The sequence below is a fragment of the Perca fluviatilis genome, chromosome 2, assembly GCF_010015445.1.
Source record: "Perca fluviatilis chromosome 2, GENO_Pfluv_1.0, whole genome shotgun sequence".
Taxonomy (NCBI): domain Eukaryota; kingdom Metazoa; phylum Chordata; class Actinopteri; order Perciformes; family Percidae; genus Perca; species Perca fluviatilis.
The window spans coordinates 30,314,678-30,337,052 of NC_053113.1; the positions used below are offsets into that span (position 1 = coordinate 30,314,678).

The window sequence follows — 22,375 nt, forward strand, 5'->3', positions numbered from 1 at the left end:
TCCTCACCCCAATCACTACATTTCTCCTCTCCTCTCCTCTCCTCTCCTCTCCTCTCCTCTCCTCTCCTCTTCAGCTCTTATCTCCCCTTATTTCATTTCTTTTCTTTTGATTTCATTTCATTTCCTTTTTCCACAGAATGAGAACCAACCTGCACACCCACACACATCCAGAGGGAAGAGGAAAAGTAATGTTAAAATGAGTTTCTTTTACTAAACTCGCCAATATTAAAGTCAGAGGGTGCCTAAAAGGTTCACTTGTTATGACTATTCTCGCCAGATCTGTGTTAATCAACTCTCAGTGGAATAAATGTCACAGAAACAGGATCTGAGCCCTGTATTGGAAGATTGACTGACAGGTACAAGAACACATACAAGGAAAAACAACTAATTATATATTTTTTACCCTTGCAGTTATGATTACATTACATTACATGTCATTTAGCTGACGCTTTTATCCAAAGCGACTTACAATTAAGTGCATTCAACTGAGAAGGTCCAAACTCTAGACAAAAAGTAGTAAGAGCAAGTACATTAGCTTTAAATAAGCTAAGCTACAAAGAAACAAAAGTGCAGGTTAAAGAGTTTTTTTTTTTTTTTTAACCGAGGTGTATCGGTTAAAAAATGATCGGTTATGTAGTGGAGTTGGGTTGAACTACGATAAGATATACAGTATTTTCTTTTAGTTTAATTCATTATTTTCCAATTTCTGCATAATCAAATGCTATCTTTGGCAAATTGTATAAAAGCGGGGTAAATTGTTTTGAAAAAGGTAGCCTTACATTTGCATTAATTTACTGACTTTGCGTAAAAAGCTCTAAAAACACACACAAAAAATCTCATCTTTAAAGGTATGAATGAAAAGAGACTCCAAAGTAAAGACCAAGAGACAGTCAAAGAGGAAGTTGAAAGGCAGAAGAACAGAGAATTGAGATAAGCGGGGTGGGCGGTTCACAGTTGCTCACTGCCATCTCTGGGATGTCTGACACATGGTTGATGTCTCAAGCCTATTTCATTTCTTCAAAGCCTTGTGTTGATTAGGAAAAATGTTAGTGGGTGCTACTCAGGGTCACGGTGCCTTTGTCTAGAGAGTTGTAATTACTGCTTGCTGGACTGCAAGAGGGTGGGAACAGGCCATGATTTAATCTTCCTCTCTATTTACGAAAATAACTTCCCTTGAGGAGATTTTCAAGCTTTTTTAAGATCAGTCTGTTTAGTATCTTCAGAATCTAACGAGTGCCTTTGACAAGGAGGCGGTCAAATCACTGGTGGATACATCTGCAAACTCCATCCTAAGCCTTTTTTGTCTGTCTTAAAGATGTGTTTTGATCATCATCAGGCTGTGTTTTAAGAGTGCACACAGTCTTGCAGACATCACACTCAGATGGAAGGTTGACACAGTGTACCATGCTATATCATTATTGGAATTGGACTAGGATGATTATATTGGATTCCGCAGTAGATTTATTTTAGGATACAGACGTTGGGCATGTGACGTCGCTGTAAGGGAGTTTTAGCTGTGGAGTGCAGCAGCTGCTTCAGAAGGGAGCGTGTCACAGGGTGAGATGTTGATAAGCAACGCATCTGTTGTCAGAACACAGTTGGCGTGCATGCGAGAAGCTTATGTGCGCTAACACGTGTTAAAGTATAGCAGATATTAAACAAAAATGTTTGCACTTTGTTGGCAGATTCTCCCCAGGTGTGCGTGTTTGTGTATTTTGTCGTGAGGGTGTGAATGCTGCACTCACAGTCAGCCTGTGCACAGATGAGGCAGGCGGTGGTGCTGTTAAAGAAGGTGAGAAGGCCAGCCACAGCCAGGCTGATGTCGGTGTTGGTTGGCCTCAGGTCCAGAGTGGTGAACCGGGGGAACTGAACCTTCAGAATGTCCTCTGGAGCCACCTTGACATAGGGCACCTGCACAGAGAGGCTGATGTCAGACTACCTGCATTTTAATCATTTGCAGATGATTGACATTTTTTAATTCTGTAGACAGGAAAACTGTAAAAGAGATAATAACAACAGAAACTGTGAGTTGGAACTGCAGAATAAAAATAGTAGAATGCAAGCAGACAGCCAAAAGAAAGAATAGCTCTGTAGAAATCGGTTTATTCTGTAATAATAAATTACAAGCGAGGATAACCCAGAGGTCTTTGGCAATGTGCATATTCAGAGTACACATATTTTCTGTGACTGAGGGACTGAAGCTCATGTAGAGTACAAGAATAGATCTAAAAACCCATTTTTTGTTCCACCCACACAAACAAGCCCTTGTTACAGAAATCTTCAGTATAACAGCCCGAGCTGAAATACTGTTACACACACAAACATAAAATATTACAGCATTTGTGACCAAAAAAACCTGAGAAGTCATCATTAGTGATGTTAATACAATGACCAAACAAGTACAACATTTCCTGTTCATTCCACTCAGCTAGAAAACTCAAACGCATCTAAAACAACCTTTTAAGCACTGTTCCATATATCATTATTGGCAGAATTGGCTTGGTACTCCAGCACATTAAATAAAATGGTTAGAGTTAAGTTCTGACTCTCAACTTTAAGTTGAGGGTAGTTACATCCATTTCAGGTGAACAGACTTCAAATCAAACATATACTTAAATAAGTAAATAAAGGTAGCATATTTATTAATTTCTGTTATAACATTTGTGGTCATTGCCCGAGTGAACGAAGGTCACAGGACTAACCTGATCAGCTAGGGATTTTCCACTGCTGGGCCATAAACATGTATGCATGTGGAGGATAATTGTACTGCTGCATTGTCCTAAAATCTGGGAACTGTGAGTAAAAGATGCTAAATCTTTTTACACCACTCCCCCAATATGGATGTGAAAAACCTCAAACATTCTTAAATCTCTAAATAAGCATCTTAAACTCAATCAAATATAATAATAATAATAATAATAATAATAATAATAATAATTTATACTGTTTATTGATCCCCAGTGGGGAAATTACAATATCTTGCTGGACTAGTTAAAACAATAGCAAATGTATTACAGTCCAAAAGAATAGACTGCCCTATATTTCTGAAAACATACTCACATTCTCTATAATAAACAGTAGGCTACATTTAAAATGAAATGACACTGAATATATTGTCTATTAAACTGTGAAAAATAACACATTAAAGAGCAGAAACATAAGTAATAAGGCACATGTGTTTTCCCAGCAGTCAGAGCAAAAATCAGACACAAGGAGTAAGTAAAAGAAAGCCAGCCAAGCCTTCAGTAAGGATCAATAAATACACAAATCCTCTATCCGAGCCCCATTGTGAGGCATACAATCTTCAGTGAGATTGATTGCCGTGCTTTCACAGCGTAGATTTGCTATAGCTATATAAATATTTGTATTAGCCGCCCCTAATGAATTTATCATACCACCCCCACTGCACTAACAGGTATGTCTAGCACAGGCTGTCAGAGGGGAGGTTAAGTACACTGCAGCTAACCTTGCAGTCTTTAACGTTCCTTTAGAACAGCAACAAATCCAGAGCCACCTACAAATGTGCTGAACTTCAGGAAAATCATACATTACATTCCACCCCAATTCAAATACGTCTCCTTATCTATTTAACCTCCAATGAAATCCATCTCTGCTTAAGCTCTTTATGTGATGATGTGAATGGATACATGCTGCCAGGGCTTACAGTGAGGCCTGGGAGGAAAACAGCGAGGAGAGAATGAGTGTGGCAGGTGTTGGGTCGGTCAGCTGCCAAGGCATTGCAGTAGAGCGCAGTGGGGCTTGAAGGGGATGCAGGAGGGCATACTGGGTCCGAAAGGAGGCACAGGGAAGGGAGACTCTTTATCATGGCAGATTGCCTGTCTGTGTGGTTCCCAGCTCCCATACATTCCTTTCCCCCTCATCGCCAGAACCCCTCGATTGGTTTTCCATCCCTGCCCATCAGGGTGTAATGGAGTCCCTGGGTGTCTGGATGGATGGAGGTGCGGCCACTACTGACAGCCCCTGCTGGAATGCCATTCAGTCCCCTCAAGTCCTAAAACCTGTAATAGCTGTACACCACAACGGGGAAATGTTCCCCTTTTCAGGTGTGGCCTTCATTTTCCCTGTTGCATTTGTACAATTTCTCACAACCTTTTTCTCATTTCTGTCTATTTTTTTCTCCCGTTTCTCTGCGTACCCCAGATTGTTTACTCTTTTTTTCCACTTTCCCCCGTTTATCATGCGTTCTTCTCTTCCTTTTCAACAGAGCAGACTGGTGCTACCCGACCTTTCACTTAGAAACCTGACACGCTTCGATAGGCTGTATCTGAGGCAGCAGGGGGCTTAGAAAGCAGCTTACACAAATTCACTCATTTTCTCACACACACACACACACACACACACACACACACACACACACACACACACACACACACACACACACACACACACACACACACACACACACACACACACACTCTGTCCTGTCTTTATACACCTATGGCCTTTCCCCTGTCCTGTGCATGAGTACAAACGGAATAGTGTTGTGTTGTTTGTTTGTTTCCCACTTACAAAGGGAGAACAGACAGCTAGTGGACCACAGGGAGATATTCGCTGAATTTGACAAAACGTGTATTGGATTAGAATCGCAGACACCACCTTTAATCTGCAATGATTGTCACTGTATTTTAAACATAACTTTTAGTATTAAGCATTCACAAGGGAGCTGTAGGCTAAATGTAGCTTACAGCAAAGCCTGGGAAGAGAGGGCCTTATCTATACATCATGCCTTAACACATTTCCCCCTTGTTGGAGCAATATGATTAATTGGTTGTTAAACTGTGGCAATCACTATACTCCTCATGTGGTGGAGTGACAAATTGTTTTGAAACAAGACTTGAGTTAAAACAGGGGTACTCAAAGCAAAGAAAATCAATCTCCACATTTTAAACAGCAAGACGTTTGCCACATCAAAGTCGCTTGCCAGACTTCTTATCTGCAAGCAACAGCTAGTATCAGTCACTCTACTGGTCGATTAATCCCAAAAATCAAAACAGATAAATCTTTCCTACATGTGTCTTTGCAGGGCACAGCTTCAAAGACTCTGAACCGAACAGCTGCATCACCTTCAGTGTAACTCTGCAGGAAACTCACAAGTCTGCCATGCCAGCGATCTTGGCTACTAATCTACAGTGAGTCATTTAAATGCCAAACTGGAACTTCTTATCAGATATTATGACTTTTTGAAATACTGTTATGGACAATGCAACTCTTTGTTTGGATTTGTGGTATTTGTTAAAGTTGTGCAAGTATATATTACTAACAGTGGATCTATGTGTAATGCGAAATGGGTCACTCGTAGCCACAAACCCACAGATAATTATCACCCAACTCTGCAGTTGCCCTCTGTGTCTTTCAGCTCATTTTGCAGTTTTACAGCCACAACTTAACTGTTTGCTTCAGTGTCACTCACCAGTCTTGTTTCCAACCACAGCAGATGTCTGTTTTAAGTGAAAAGGCTCTGATAAACCCACTGGGTGTTACCTTCCAGCACTAAATGGCAGACAGTGTCAGTGACTAGCTGGAGAACATTACAATAAAGTTAGAAGATAACAGGACTGATATTTTTCTCAGGAGTTGGTGACCAAAAGCTGAGCTAAAAGGAGAATAAATACTGGACCAACATTCATAAAGCCAGAAACACGACTCTGCTTGATGTCAAAATAGGCTAAATGGCGAGGATTTTTCCGCTCTGGGTAGAAGTTTTTTCAACTTGAGGCGTTTATGGCGCTCCTGCAAAAACCTGAGGCGCTTACCAACACAAAAGCAGCGAGCTAAACACTTCACTGTCGTTGAAAACCATTACAAAAAGCCGCCCCAGGCTGCTAAAACACGCTCTGTCTGATCGCGGCCTAAAGGTTCTATCTGTCTTTAATTTTATTTTTGCGTGGTCACAGCACTTTACTGGCTTTATTGTCCTACCATCTGCAGTGAGGGTTAAGCTATCAACACAGCAAAGATGTTTCCATAATCATCTTTTTATGTCATAGTGGTGTTATTCTACATGCATGTGCCTGAGTTAAAAGTTTTATAGTATAAATATTTCCTTCATTCTGTGGTTACAAATGTTCTCGTCACAAATTAGTATTCATTTACAGCAATGTTATTAGTAGAGACAGCAGGCTTGTTTTGCTAGTGAAAATCTATTTGGCTAAAGCACAGACAATTATTAGAGGAAATGTAAACAACTTGTAAACAAATCTAGTAAACAAGCTGTAATTCAAAATTAGATGGAAGTGTCTTTTAAAAGCATCTGCTCTCAGGGCTGTCGTACTATTGGTGTAGGAGGGGAACTAATTACATCTGAAAATCGTGTGGGGGGCAGGGGGGGAGATCTCAGGCAAACAATAAAGCCTAAGGTAACCACTCCGCTTTTAATAATCACTTCACTGTAAATCGAACTAAATACCATGGTGACTGCTGTGGAGAAAGACAGGCGTGTGCCAGGGGAATGAAGGGTGGCTGAGGACAGGAAGACTGAGTTCAGGTGAAAGAAAAAGGTAGGGATGGAGAGCGGGATCGAGAGAAACTGACAGTTTGACTGACAGAAGAAGAGAGCAATGAAGTGCGCAACATAGAGGCTGAAATGGGGAAAACTGGGTGCTGGATAGGAAAGGAGTAAAATGTAAACAGGTAGACATAAACAGAGAGTGAGGAATAGCGAAGGGGCTGCAATCAGCACTCATTAAATGGTCTCATTGAATTTAGCAATTTAAAATGTGATTCTGTTGTCAAAGTTAATTTGTCTCATGTTGTCCACTTTATTGGTTAGATTCTCAAGACAAACTGTTTCAGGGGATCCAATAACAACATCAGCATTTAGCTTTGCTATTGTTTGGTCTCTGTGGGCTACATTTCAAGTTAGAGCAGAGTATTGTGGCTCTCATTTATTATTTAGAAGACGCAGTGCTTATTTTCTATTAGAACAGGAAGTCATATAAGTTGTTATGCTGTAGTCATTATGTAATGACTAGAACTGAGTATTGGCCTTTTTGGATGCCAACTAAAATATGGCTCATATATATGGTATCAAAAAATGTGTGTTCAGATCGATGTGTTCTATAACAAAAACAAAATGCAAGTGGCTGCATCGTTGGGGGCTGTTTCAGGGACCCGTTAAACAATGAAAAAAAATCCAGAAAGTCCAGTTTGAGTTATATATCCTTGAGTTTGAAAGTTTTTCAGACACCAAAAAACTGCAGGGCTGCAAAGTTATTAAGGCAGCGATCATTTAATCTTTTGTCAATACGATAATAAGGTAAACAGTCTCAGTAAACAGACATTTAAGTTGCAAAATAATCAATCAGGAATGTGGGCTTGCATGTATTTGACTGACCTTGCTGCATGACATTGCATTGTGTTGGCAAATGTCACCAAAGCCCTCTGAGATAACCCGTTGTGTCAATGCTGTGTCCCATTCAAATAAATGAGGGACCTGCGCAAGCCTAAGTCAGGTTCACTTATTGTATGATTTGATATTTTGTCATTATGATTTCCTAATTTAAATAATAATCTTGTTACATTTTGGACTTAAATTGTTTTATGCACATGTACAATCGTGTGTTGAGACAAAAATGAAAAAGGGTCTTGCAAAAAAATCATTTTTTATTGTTTTGGTATTGACACCAGTCTTGACACATTCTAAACAATACCTAGCCCCAGTAATGGCGAAAGATTAAGGTACAGAGTTGTACCTTTTCGTACAGCCCAACCACAGAAAGGTACAACTCTGTCCCTTGTGTTTTCAGTATGACACATAAAGTGAGTCGGCTCACTCTGAGTGTTCTTGTCTGTATATATGTGTATGTGTGTTTCCTGCAGTGTGACAGAAAGGCTGGCAGGTCTGCAGACAGAGGTTTGGCAGGCGTTTAATGAGGAAGCTCACACAGGACACAGGCTTTGCACAAGTAAGACACACACACACACACACACACACACACACACACACACACACACACACACACAAAGTGAGCAGTTGGGACAAGGAGGCACCTTTGTTTGGCAGAAAAAAATACCTCAACCCAATTATGTGCTTAAAATATACTTGCTTTAATTGCACTGATATTGCACTCTGATCTGCTAAGATTAGCTATTAAAACAAGGAATACAACCAACCGACACATTTTCAAACTGCCAAGCCAGTGATGCGCCGTTGGCTGCTTGGTGGAAACAGCCAAGTTTTTTTTTTATTGCTTTGTATAAGCTTACCAATAACCTCTGATAACCCCTCTTCAATGGAAAATTCAAGGTTACATTCAAGAAAGGTAGTTTTGAATCTGACCAGGCATTAGTGAGGAGACCGCTGCTCTGAGCTGGAGTGAAGGTGAAAGCTAATTTCCCTTTCCATCCAGTACAACAAGCTCTGGGTTGCCTCGGTTGTTGAGCTGACAAGTGCCCAAGTCATTCTGCTACCTGTCCGCTGTGAACCTAACAGGAGGCTGAGGGGAGGGGGTTACAGTGAGGGGAGGTGAAGGGGAGCTGGATGTGCAGTAGTGCCATATGGAGAGCAGAGACATAATGAGCAACTACATCTGTTGGCTTGGACTCAAAGGGGCAGCAGAACAAAACAGTTTTTAATAAAGTATCACCGCACTTTTATGGTTCTTGGAACGTGTCAGGCACGGCTGTGGGAAAGCTAGCGAAAGAGCAGTCATGTTTGAAGTGACTCATTTACATTGCACATTGACCTGGCTATCAATTAGCATACAACACATGCTCGGCAGAAAGACTGAACTGTCCTTGAAAACACTTCGCACTGCAGCCAAGTGGACAGCAGCCACTCAGTCTCAGTGAGCTAAATACCAGCTTTGCAGAGGCTAGACGGAGAACAGTTCATTTACCGTCAAAAAGTGCACATACAGTAGCTAATCATTTTGGTGGTTATCAGTTGTAGAAAAACAACTAATAGCAGAACAGGATGAAGCCTGACTGGATGAAGCCTACTGCAGGCCAGAGAAATATGTTGGCTGCTGAGCATCAGAGAACAGATGCTTTTGGAGACATTGTCCATCAGTCAGCAAGTGTGATGCCAAGGCTGGAATGCCAGAGTGGAGTTGGCAAGGGTGGTGTTGCAGGGTGACAGGAGGGCAGGTGGTAGTCTATTATGTCTACCTGATCCCCTTTCGAACCAAAAGGTTTATGGGGGATTTGGGAGACCAGCTGTTGGCATTCAGAAGAGGAAAATCATGTGGGAGAGAAACGGAAGAGATGAGACACCGGAGATATGAGAGTGTCAACGCGGCCCAACCAACAATATCCATCCCAGACCGCCGGCTAATCCCAGTCTCAGCCCAGGAAGCCAGATCTCTATTTGTGGTAGTAATGATCCTGCATCAGGTCCCTGTGGTCAGCGCAGAAGCAGACCAGTGATAAAGATGAAGTGGGCTGCGTTTCCCATGGTGCCTTTTAGGAGACTGCAACATTGACCACGAGATCTCTATCTCATTGATCAGCCAGTTAAGAGAGAAAAAAGTTCCTTTCCTCTAGAGAGGCCTGTTCCCCACTCCGCTTCCCTATTTCAGAGCAAATGTCTTAAAAAAAAAAGAAGAATTGCTTTTTTAACTCAGTTTGGCTACCAGCTTTGCTGGTATTAGCATACGATCTGACTCAAGCCACCTACCTGATTAAATTAAGTAACATGCACCAGTAAATATGCTCTTGAATGCCCACTGCAATCTATCTGTGTTTATCAAGCATGGAAAAAAAATGTTTCTATTGTCCATTCAAATTGTTCTACAAGGAGCTTTGATTTTTTTCTTTTTTAATCTGACAGAGAGTTTAGCCCAATTCTGGGAATCTAGCCAGAAGTTTGACTTACACCACCCAAACAACAACAACTTTACACAACAAGATGTTGGCCAACAAAGCTTGGTCTTTGAGCAGAACACACACATGTTGATGGAGAGACAAAATACTCAAATGTTCTTGATGAGTTTCACTTCACAGAGTGAAAACGGCAGAGCATTAATTCAGTCAGCAGCTGGAAGAAAAAAAGATGAGCAATATCAGCTGGTGTGAGTCTCCTTGCGCAAAAGACAAACCTCTGCTGCTTGACACAGCTGACTAGGACAAAACAAAAGCAACATTGTAACATGAAGCAGAGTCCCTTTTCATACCCTTGATGACAACAATCAGCTGAATTGAAATCCATTATCCATTTCGCTATGGTGCGTACCTGGAAGTCCCTCTGTATTACCTCGCTTTTATCTCAGTGATCAAATCAAAAGACTGCTTCCTGATGACAAGATAGTGGATTTGGATATGCACATGGTTGTTCTGCCGGTGCAGCCATGACAAGACGGATCAATAGTGTTGTGAGAAAAGGGTCAGCAGAGGTGCAGACGACAGCTGTGCTCCTCTAATTATGATCAGGCAGAGACAGAAGAAGCACCTGCGTTTTGTTTGCAAGCAGACTAAATAGATGACTTCGGTTCAGAGTGACACTCAGCTTAACACCCACATTCTTTTAATCAAATGTATTTATAGATTTGTGCACTTGTATGCACAGGCACAGACACAAACCTCAGAGAAATGAATGATGGCATCATTATGTAATTAGTCATCATCTGAATTACATGTAAATTAAACTCATTATAAATCATTTTTGTGCCATTTTATGGCACTGTGGTTACTGTAGATTAAGCAGCTACAAGCATAAAGACAAAGCACCTCAGAGTTGACTTTCTTTGTGTATGTGTTCTTAAAGTGCTAATATTATGCTCATTTTCAGGTTCATAATTGTATTTAGAGGTTGTACCAGAATAGGTTTATGTGGTTTCATTTTCAGAAAACACCATATATTTGTTGTACTGCACATTGCTGCAGCTCCTCTTTTCACCCTGTGTGTTGAGCTCTCTGTTTTAGCTACAGAGTGAGGCATCTCACTTCTGTACCATCTTTGTTGGGAGTCTAGGTGAGCATTATAACGTGTGTTACAAAGTGACACACGTTCGTCACGGAAGTAAAGGCTGGACTACAATTGAGCTGTTTGGAGGAGTTTGTGAACAGTGTTTTCTCTGGAAGATGGTATGTCCCTTTGGACTGGACTTTGGGCTTTTTCACTTTGTAAACCTATAACATGCACCAAAAGATATATAACACAAAAAAGGACAGGGGAAAGCCAAAAAGCATAATATGAGTACTTTAAAACTTTTAACGAAAATAATTACAGCTTGACCGATAAATTGGCCAATTGGCTTATTACAGACAAATTGTTATATGTGCATATGCCTGCCGTTTAGTAAGTAATTGTAGTACAGAAATGGCAAAAGGTATGTTGAAATACTGTAATTTTGAATCAGTCTCCATTACATAGTTTGCCCACCAGAGAACAGTGACAAATTACTCATTTTAAGTCTCACTCAGCGTAAACAGTGGATGCATTTAATGGCCGATATGCCCTTGGATAAAATATCGATATTGGAGTCTGCCTCAAAAATCCATTAGTCCATCAATTAGTTTGACTATAATGCTATTTTATCTAAATAGCATTTACTGAATTCTTTTTTTTTTTTAAAGTATGTCCCAAGTATGCAGAAAACATGTCATAGCAAAATATAATAGTTAAGCAAAATATGACCAATACATTAACCATCTCAAACATGCACAATAATGGTAAGTTTTTAGCTAACTTGAGCCTCTTGGTTAGTTTTGAATTAATGCAGAACACCTGTTTACAAGTTTACCATTCTAAATACAAATCTAAGACGCCTCTTATAGTAATGATGACCAATGCTAATGGCTCAGTCTCGTGTGAAACGTATGGACAATACATCCAAAAGTATCTGCTGTTTGTGTAAACACAGCATGCTGTGAACAAAGATCTGGGTAAAGCATTAAATAAGAAGTAGGGTGTGGTTGCTGCCTGTCACTGTGATCCTAGAAGATGAATAAGCAGGGATTTAGAATAAAAACTCCATGTGGTCGAGTGTTGGGATGTGAACTGCATTCAGCTGTAGATTAACATTATTTTGTATTTAAAGTAGCAATGAATGCTAATATGCATTACATTTCATGTCTTTTTTGAGTTATTCTGAAAGAATATTAAGCTGTGAGTGTCTGGCAGGCACCTTACTGCTCCTGGACTGCTATGGATAAAAAAGATGCAACTTAAATTTTCTAATTCATACTACATCAAAGTGATGTGACTTCTCCTTCAGCTGGTTAGCCTGGATGCCAGCCGAATTTAGCCCCGCCCACAACATTTGAGGTCGGGAAGTGTGGTCTGGACTTGATCCGTTGTGGAGCAACTATGCTTGTACCAGAGCTGTTCGGACCAATCAAATTGTTATCACGTCTGTTATAGAAGATATCGACAGCGCATTAATTTTAAAAGAGGAACAGAGAACCACGATCACGTATGTATACGCATTGCCACACCCGTCCGCACGACACGGAAACTGGCGCCTCTGCCTTTGCTCTGTCAAAGCCTGCCTTTGACTTGCAGCTTCTGTGACGTCTGTCTCCGTTGCTCTGATTGGTTGTAGGTCTATCCAATTGAGTACAGAGGCATTTTCTTTCCTGGTTCGGTTGAAACATGCCCCATAATCACAGCCCAATGTTCTGACTATAATCTGAGTATGACGACGTCAGGCTACCAGCTGGTTATTCTGCATTAAGAAAAATGCAGATCAGCTCTACTTAATCAATCAATCAATTGAATCAGTTTATTGGTCACATGAAATCATAAGAAAAATACAATTTCAGTAAAATGTAATGTCAGTTCCTTCAATTTATGCACTAAAAACAGTTCAAAAAAGGGTTTCACATCCCCCTTGTCAATGTCCTCATTTAGGATTATTCTGGCCTGAGGGTAGATCAGATCAGAAGATTTATTGTCATTGCACAAAAATGGACAACAACATTCTTAGCGGCAGTTCACCCAGTAAACAAATCTAACTCTAAAAGAAAAGAAATAAATAGTAAAACAATACAATCATAAACAGAAGAAATATGCAAACTAAAAGTACCAGAGTTATTTCACATGGTCTGTATGTGAAGGTGTGAATGTGTGTGGTTGGGGGTAGTAGTGAGTGTGTGTAATCAGTGTGGTGATGGCTTGTATAAAGAAGCTGTTCCTGAGTCTGTTTGTCCTGGTCCTGATTGACCTGTAGCGCCTGCCAGAGGGCAGCAGGTCAAACAGGGGGTAGGCAGGATGGGAGCAGTCTGTGATGATTGCCTTAGCTCTGCTGAGGCAGCATGATGAATGGATGAACAACAGTGTACCGGACTATCCAGCTACCAGGCCTGCTAGCCCGGCTGTGTCGCCGAATAAAACTCATGAAGGAGGGCTGTGTTAACACGGACTGGTGCAGGAATGGGGTGCTTGTATCCAACTAACCGCTGGTGGAGTTTGTGACTGTTAAATGCCGACCATTCTAGCTACATTCCACGCAAATTCATGGCTGTGTTTGTACCCGGTGTTTACAGCCCACCAAACGCTAATGCTAGTATGCGTTAGCTGAACATTTCATATATCGTTTTTATATAATGTAATTTTTATATATTTTAAATGTGTAACACCACTTGAGCCACGGTGAAACGTTGTTTCGTGTATATGGTTGAAATGACAATAAAACACAATAGACTTGACTCAGTTGACTGCCTCTCTGTAAGCGGTAGGCATGGCTTGGGGTGGCCTCGTAGTGAAGCGAAGCAAGTGCATTCTGGGATTTGGTGTCTTTCATCCAAATGAGCCAAAAACACATTTTCTGGCTTTTCTCGGCCAAGAAGGCACAAATTTCTAAAAGAAATTCACATTTCTACTACATAACTGACCCAATTTAAAGATATATTCATCTTTACAGCGGTGAAATATCCCTTTAAGCTGTCCCCACTCTCCACCGAGGACCTGTTGATATTAAGGGGGGCGTAGTTCCTTCCCTGCTTCTGCCAAAAGTTAACTATCACCTCTAGTCTTGCTGACATTCATGAATTTGTTGTTGTCCTTACACTAGCGGATCCGGTCCTCCACTTCTTTCAGGGGGCCTTTTTTATTGTTGTCTGTCATCAGGCACACCACAGCTGTGTCGTCAGCAAACTTGATGATGGTGTTTGAGCTGAAAGTGGCTACACAGTCGTGTGTTTACAGAGAGTCCAGTACAGGGGACTCAAAACACAGCCCTGGGGTGCTCCAGTGTTAAGGATGAGGGTGTAAGAGGTGTGTTAGTGAGTCAAGGATCCACATGCACAGTGAGGTGTTTATTAATCCCAGGTCCTTGAGCCTGGAGGGAACTATGGTGTTAAATGCTGAACTGTAGTTAATTAACTTTTTTTGTTTAAAGATTATTTTGGGGGCTTTTTCCCTTTTTATTAGATAGTGACAGTGGATAGACAGGAAAGGTGGGAGCGAAATAAGTAACAATATCAGATCTGATTGCTGGTTGTGACCAATGACGTGTCACTTGCTGACAAACTAACGTTGCTTTTGGCTGGAAGGCTTTTGATTTTACATATAGTGGCTTTAAAGCCCAATTATAGTGGAGAGATGAACCATAAGCTGACCCCCAAGCAGAACAAGACCGACACAGCAGGACTAATACCACTTTACACTCAGACATAGAGAATCAGCATGAGATTGATGGAGGGTGTTTAGGGAGAAGTAGAGAGATAGGGAGCAGGCTTTTGAATACTAGATTTCTATTAGTTTTCTTAACAATGGCAGATCTTGACCTGGTAGTTATCTATAGCTAGTGTCTGAGAAGAAGTTGTGTAAGGAAAATTTCAGGAAAGAGACAGGTGGAGGAGGTGAAATAAGAAAATAAGAAAAAGAAGAGACAGGAGAAAAAAAGGAAGAAAGAGGTGACAGTAAGGTCAAGGAGAGTGACGAGAACTAAGGCTTGTGTAAGGGCAGTAATAGCAGATATTAGAGGAGGGACAAAGGAAGAGAAGTGAAAATTGGTTAAAACTGCGGGAGTGTGAAAGGAAAGAAGACAAACAAATTAGAAAGAGAAGACTAAATCAAAGCAGCAAAATACAGCAGTGTTTGTAATATCGACAGAAGAATGAAGGTTGTACATTGATTTTGTGTCAAGATTGTCCTCACTTTGTTCATTAAATAAAAGTGGACTAGGTAGCATTTAAAGTTAGTTAACTATCATTTTTTGTTTCAACCTGGACCCTATTTTCCAATGTTTTTGTGTCAAAGTGACTGATGGGAACAACAATCTCTGACATTGGTCCAGTATTAAGCAAGATCTTTTTATTTTGTTTCTGTCGACTATGAATGAAGTGTATTTTACGATGCTAAAATTACTGTTTATTTACATGGAGTCTGGTGGGTTGAAAAAGGTTATTTGCAGGAAAAGTTAGTTGTTGGCGAGCACAGTCATGCGGTGTTAAAGCGCCCATATTATACTCATTTTCAGGTTCATAACTGTATTTTAAGGTTGTACCAGAATAGGTTTACATGGTTTAATTTTCAAAAAACACCATATTTTTGTTGTACTGCACAGCTCTCTCTCACTGCTGCAGATCCTCTTTTCACCTGGTTTCTGTTTTAGCTACAGAGTGAGACCTCTTTTCTTCTTCTTCTTCTTCTGTACTATCTTTGATTGCACTCGCACATGCTCAGTAGCTCAGATGTAGATCATGTCAGCTAGCTTAGCATAGAAGTAAAAGAAAGGCTGTTTCTCCAACTTCGTCAGTTACAAGGCAGGATTAGCTGGGAGACTTCTAAATGAGGGGCACATGTAAGTAGTTCTTTGTGTGATTATGGTGAACTTGTGTGTGTTGTAGCAGTGCTTTGCTATTGAGAACGAGGTACCATGCTAGTGTTAGCATTAGCGTTGTGCAGCTATCGCTAACGCTACGAGCTAACGGTTGTGGTTAGCCAGCTCATTTCGGACTGTGACGTCACAGTCCGAGCCGATTTTGAACAGCTCACTAGGAGACTGAAGGCAGGACACATTCAGAAACCGTATCTCACTCAGAACAGCATGGATGGATTTTTTTCAAAGTTTGTATGTGTGTGGAAGCACCAGAGACACAAAAGAACATTATGTGAACAATATGGGCACTTTATATGATAATTCTGGTTATTTTAAACACTGTTACTTTCTCTCTAATTGTTGAAGATTGCAGTGCCTCAAGCTAAATAAAGCTACTCTAAAGCTGAAAAAACTTTAAACGCAATCATTGCTGTGATTAAAAGGATTAAAACTATATTATGCAATGTTGTGTAACAGTGCAGTTGTAGCTCATGACATTATCAACTAATCTAAAATCAAAGGATTTATTTATTATTTAATTATTTTCATCACAATATATAGAAGCAGTTTTTTTTTTACTGTGGCAGTTCATATAACAATAAAAACTACACATTAATGGTTCAACGATTCTTTTTTATACAAGTTTAAACAAAAAGCTAGTATTTTTGCTACCTTGACACAAATTAGTTCACTCGAACTAACCAGGATTTTTTTCCTACAATCAAAATGGTTGTCACAATAAGAACAAAGCATGGCCATAAAGGTAAAAACAACCCCCTACTGTTTGTGTACTCCCCTTTTACTGAGCAGGTGCAATATTTAGGTGATACTGGTGTCCACATGTGTGAGAGAAAAGCTGAGCAGAAGTTGGCTGTACACAAACAGGAAATGTGGTGTGCTGGCTTCGCTGTGACCAACCGTGATGCAGCGCCTGGCAGGGAGACAGTCTAAAGCATAGCTACTGTGTAAATGGTCTCTGGCCAGAGACGATTTGCTGGTCTGACTAGCTGGCTTTTTCAAGTCACAAAAAGCAATTCCACACCATGTGTAGCACTGAGCTTCTGGACAACTTACCCATTTAAATCCGTTTGGACAGCTCTACACACACACTGGACCCTAACACAGCAGGCTATCTGGACATGTGAATGGACAAGTTAATGAACACACACTCAGATCTATGGCAAATGGTCTATGAGTAAGCTTGTGAATGCCTCACAATAATGACACAAATGAAGCACTTTCTCCGAGAGCATGAAGAAAGGTTTTCAAATTTGTTCAGTATCCATTCATGAGCAATCAACTGTGCCTTAGCTTTGTCTGATGACCCTATTCAACAGTAGCTCATGTCTGGCCATGTGGAGGAATCCTACAGACTTCATTTGCCCACTAATAAGTATTCCTGAGAAATATGTTTGACTCCAAACTATCTTGGAATTAAAGACTCAGACTAAGGAAGGAAATAAAAAAAATATTTTTTACTGGGACTGAATGAGTTCCTCAGCGTTACCTCAAACAGCAGTGCTCACGATGCAGCGAAACACTATTAGAGTAGACAGGAGGGAAAGTGGCGGAAAATGAGATGGGGAGAGCGACTGCAACAGAGTGAGTGTGAGAGAAAAACAGAGAGAACCTAAAAATCTAAAATAATGTAGTACTTGAACATCTGCACATAAATGACCCTCAAGTTGCACGCCATTTTCTGATAATTTAAGGCATTTTCTGGGTGGTTGTATAAAAGTGAGTCAGAATTGCGTTTGTGAGTTTCTGTGTGTATGAGTCTGTGTGTATGAAAGCACAAATCCCTCATTACTGCCTATCTCCAGGGCTTGAGCTATACCACTGACCCCCAACCTCAATCCAGCGCTCTTTGTTTGCCCAGCAGACCTCAGGTTCATCTCTTAATCCAACCCGAACACCAACCAACCAAAATGCAGTAGTGTAATCTTTCTGTACTCCTGCAACCAGATGGCTTTGCAAGCCCAAAGCAACCCCTGGACATCAGATTGGGCATTAATATTCATGACCACTTCTGACACATGTTTGAATTATTGAGGAATGCGTTTCCCCTCTTTAGCAGACACAAAGGTATTGCACATTTGATCCTCTATGTTAGAGGAGTTAGTTAATGGATAAAAAAGGGGGTAAGAGCATTTAAACTGAGCTGAAGGCGGCGAAGAGCAGTGGGATATAAACTCAATTCAGAATACATGTTTGGCACATCAAAATGTAATCACTGACTTTTTACTTAATTTACTTTTGAAAACTGGTGATGAAAAGTCCCTGGACCTTTCCCTCATATCAAAGTCACCACTTAAAAATAAGAATCAAATTGGGAGCCCGGATGGCTCAGTTGGTAGAGCGGGCGCCCATATATAGAGGTTTACTCCTCGATGCAGCGGGTCTGGGTTCGACTGTGGCCCTTTGCTGCATGTCATTCCCCCTCCCCTCTCTCTCCCCTTTCATGTCTTCAGCTGTCCTGTCAATAAAGGCCTAAAAATGCCCCAAAAAATAATCTTTAAAAAGAAAATAAGAATCAAATTTATTCTCCTTGAAATTCACAGGAAACTAAGCGAACAACAAGAAAACCGCATTGCACACTGCAGCTATCCTGGCTGGCTGCAGCAGCCAGCAGACGAGCACCTGTAAAGCAGCAGGAGCCTCTCATCCAAAGCTCCAGTTAATTTTTCTCATTAGTTGATATTAATCTACCCTTCCTCCAAATCCTGACCCCAAGGTTTGCTTGCCATGATGCATAAGATGGAAACAAACTACCAACATGATGCACACAGTCAACACCTTCTCCACAGTAGCTGTTTTTCTATTAGTCAGTATTAGAGTGAAACCCAGATGGGCTCTGTCCCAGTCCTCTGTTGCCCTGGTGGAAGTAGCCTCTGCAGCAGCAGTGGTACCCTGGGAGTGATTGATAGGGACTGGTAGATGATGTGCTGAACACCTAGTAGGGTCTGTCAGCTGCAATATTGTTGCCAGTGTCCCAGGCAACCAGCCACCGGAGTGCCAGCATCTGTGGCCTTATGCTTACAGTGTGGAGTTAGGTGGTCAAAGTATTGTGTGTATACACACACCGCACGCCGCGCTACGCACGCACGCACGCGCACGCACGCACGCACGCACGCACGCACACACACACACACACACACACACACACACACACACACACACACACACACACACACACACACCTCTCTTACACCTGTAAGACCTGTTTTCACCTTTTATAGAGAGATGTAATATCGCAGACAAACAACACACACACAATAAGTAAGTGAGATCACCTGTTAATATTTGTGTCATATGTGACAAATATTCTGTATAATACAGTACATTCTCAATCAAGTATTATTACAATATATTATCACAAGTGATACATGAGTATTGTAGGTTCCAATAAACGTGAATTAGGGATTTGGATTTTACTATGCTCAGTAATTACTTGCTATTATGAGTTGTCTAGTAAAGACCCACTTTCATCAAATAGGATGACAAAAAACATCATTGAATTATGAAGTGACTTTGGATTAAAAATACCATTTGTACATACATGGTTTGCATGTAAAGTTCATGTCAGACGACACCAGGACTCCATTTGGGTTTGTTCTTGCTTAGGAGGCTTTTTTGGGGGGCAAGCATTGGGATGCCGGAGTCAAAAGGTAACATTAGGCACAAGAACCTGCTTGCATCCACCGGCCAATCTACTTATCTCCTGCTGAGCAGTCCTCAGAAGTGTACTGCAGACTATTCAGCTGCAGAGAATAGTGTTTCACAAAGGATTGCTGGTTTCTGTGCTACTGGATGAGCCTGAATTACAAGAGCAAGATGTGAGCTGCTCATCTTATCAAGGATAACTTTGCCATCTTGGTATTATATGAGCTCAGCTTCAGCTCAACCCTCTCACTCAGCAGGAAAGCATTTTCTTTCCCACAGTGCTGGACCTTTAATGTGCTCAGAACAGAAAATATTTGAGTTACTTTAGCTCTGTTTCTGCAGGACTAGTATTACCTGGGGTCCTCTGTGATTGGTTATAATAGCAGGGGTTTTCATTATTCTAAATCTCGTGCAGTGGTGGAATGTAACTAAGTACATTTATATTTACTACAATTTTGAGTATACTTGTACTTAACTGGATTATTTTGATTTTAAAATACTTTCTACTTCTACTCCACTACTTACTTTGCGGAATTAGATTATTAATGCAAAATATAATCAATCACTATAATAAATTATGATATAAAGTATTATAATAGGTTACACACCCTTACCTGCAGCAACATCAAAGTGATGAACACATTAATGCATCACTAATTATAATCAAATTGAATGGTCCATCTGCATAATGAATAGTTTTACCTTTGGTACTTTGATTTTTGATGCAACTACTTTTGTACTTTTACTTAAGTAAGATTTTGAATGCAGGACTTTACTTATAATTTTATAATCCTTAAATTAAGAACTCCATGGCAAATAACACCTCATATTTTGCCAAAGGTCAACCATTTTTGTTAGTTAGTTACAACACCCTACCCATATTATAAGGCCATGCTGACAAGGGCCATTACCCAGTCATCCCCTTCAGAGTGATCATGTTAGACACGCACGCACGCGCACACACACACACACACACACACACACACACACACACACACACACACACACACACACACACACACACACACACACACACACACACACACACACACACACACACACACCAGCAGCAACTGAGTTCACTGATTTGCACACCTCAAGCCTGAGATGGGGGACCTAATCAGTGAAATCAGCTGGTGTGGTGTTTGGTTGGTAAAAATCAGCATACTCTCTCTCTAAATAGCATTTGGGTGAGGACCACTGAGTTAAGATCATCGTTTTTTCGGTACTGGTCCTCAGGAAACTAAACTGCTATGGCTGCTGGTTTTCCATGCATTCTAGGTATTCAATAGTCTTTGATTTGATGACTAGAATGAAAACCAGCAGTGTCCTGATCACCACAACCGAGGACCATTGGGCTTGATTATTCCATGAGTTGCCTGGCAACCTAAAAATAGTTATTAATGCATTTTATACAACACAGAATGAGATAAGATGATCAATGTACGGTATTCACGAGGAAACAGGTTTTCCCCTGGGTGTAATCTGTTGTCTATTGTCTTAACAATTATGTGTCCAAAAGTGCATTTGTGTGTATTTTCACATCAGAATCCCTCATCTCGTCCTGTAAACTGACTGAATATTCTTTATGACTGTGGGTGGACACACAATTAAATCTAATAACATGTGATTATAAATGTTGGGGGCACCACAACCAACTCTATGTTTATTTAAAAGCTGAAGATCTAGCTAACTAACATTAGAAGCATTACTGTAACGTGTGTTGAAGTGGATTTGGTTGACAGAATTTAAACAGCATTGCCAACATCACTATATGTTATCTTTACTTCGAAAGAACATTGAGTGTTTTCTCCTCCGTTTCTTTTAGTGGTGATGAAAGAAGAAGCTAAGTGGTCCTCTGTGGCTACATTTTGAACTCTAAAATCAAGTTTTCTTGATGTTACTGTAAGGTGAGAAACATGTCACAGCACATCAAACTATGCATTTCCAACAAAATCATGTCAGAGAAGAAACACTTCAAACCATTTTACAATCCCAGACACTTCTCACAGACCCTGCAAAGATGACCTACAATAGGGTCTGAACTATATGCTCAGTACTGTCAAGCAGTTGCAGGTCTGTCCTGCTCTTCTGAAATACAACACTTCACAATGTAAACTTAGCACAAAAAGTAAGGAAATTTGTGTTTGATAGATTATTTCTCTGTGGTAACAATTCTTTTTGTCAATAAATCTTATACTGTTGGAAAGCCTGTTTAGTTCCCTTTCAAATGGTGCCCTATTTGTAAGGAACATGCATTTGTGGGATGAGCAGCAGCGCTGAGTATGTGGGTTGAGCCCATGAAAAATTTGCCAAATCTTCTCTGCCATTGCCAAACAGGTTATTTTGCTGTTGCTATTGGCACTTGTTTTGAGGCTTGTCATCAATGAAGGCAATCTCAATGCAGAGAGATATAGAGATGAGATTCTGCAACCAGTGGCAATCCCCATTGAACACTTGTGGGATCAGCTTGGGCGTGCTGTTCGTGCCAGAGTGACCAACAAAACCACGTTGGTTGACTTGTGACAAATGCTGGTTGAAGAATGGGATGCCATCCCACAGCAGTGTGTGACCAGGCTGGTGACCAGCATGAGGAGGATGTGCCAGGCTGTTGTGGCTGTGTATGGTTCTTCCACACGCTACTGAGGCTCCTGTTTGTGAAATTAATAAATTGTTAAATTGCCAATATGTCTTGTTTCTTCAAACTTCAATCATCCAATCCACCAAACACCAAATGAGTCAAATGCAGAATAAGCTGTTTGGCATTGACAGAGAAGATTTGGCAGATTTTTCATGGGCGCAACCCACATACTCAGCACTTAAACAGGCTTTCCAACAGTATAAGATTTATTGTCAAAAAGCATTGTTACCACAGAGAAATAATCTATCAAACACAAATTTCCTTACTTTTTGTGCTAAGTTAGAGCAACAATATGTCAAAGCTGAGGATGCACAGTTATGTCTATAGTTGTTCTTCACTATAAGAT

General features: G+C 40.7%; 1 protein-coding gene across 10 annotated transcripts in view; it reads right to left on the reverse strand.

Moving 5' to 3' along the window:
• Window positions 1–22,375, reverse strand: part of grik4 (glutamate receptor, ionotropic, kainate 4) — a 334,323-nt gene that overhangs the window by 96,498 nt on the left and 215,450 nt on the right. For all 10 annotated transcript variants that reach the window (XM_039786171.1, XM_039786191.1, XM_039786208.1 and 7 more), the window contains one exon: window positions 1,746–1,911. In XM_039786171.1, the coding sequence (XP_039642105.1) occupies window positions 1,746–1,911 (166 nt within the window). The remainder of the gene's footprint in view (window positions 1–1,745; window positions 1,912–22,375) is intronic.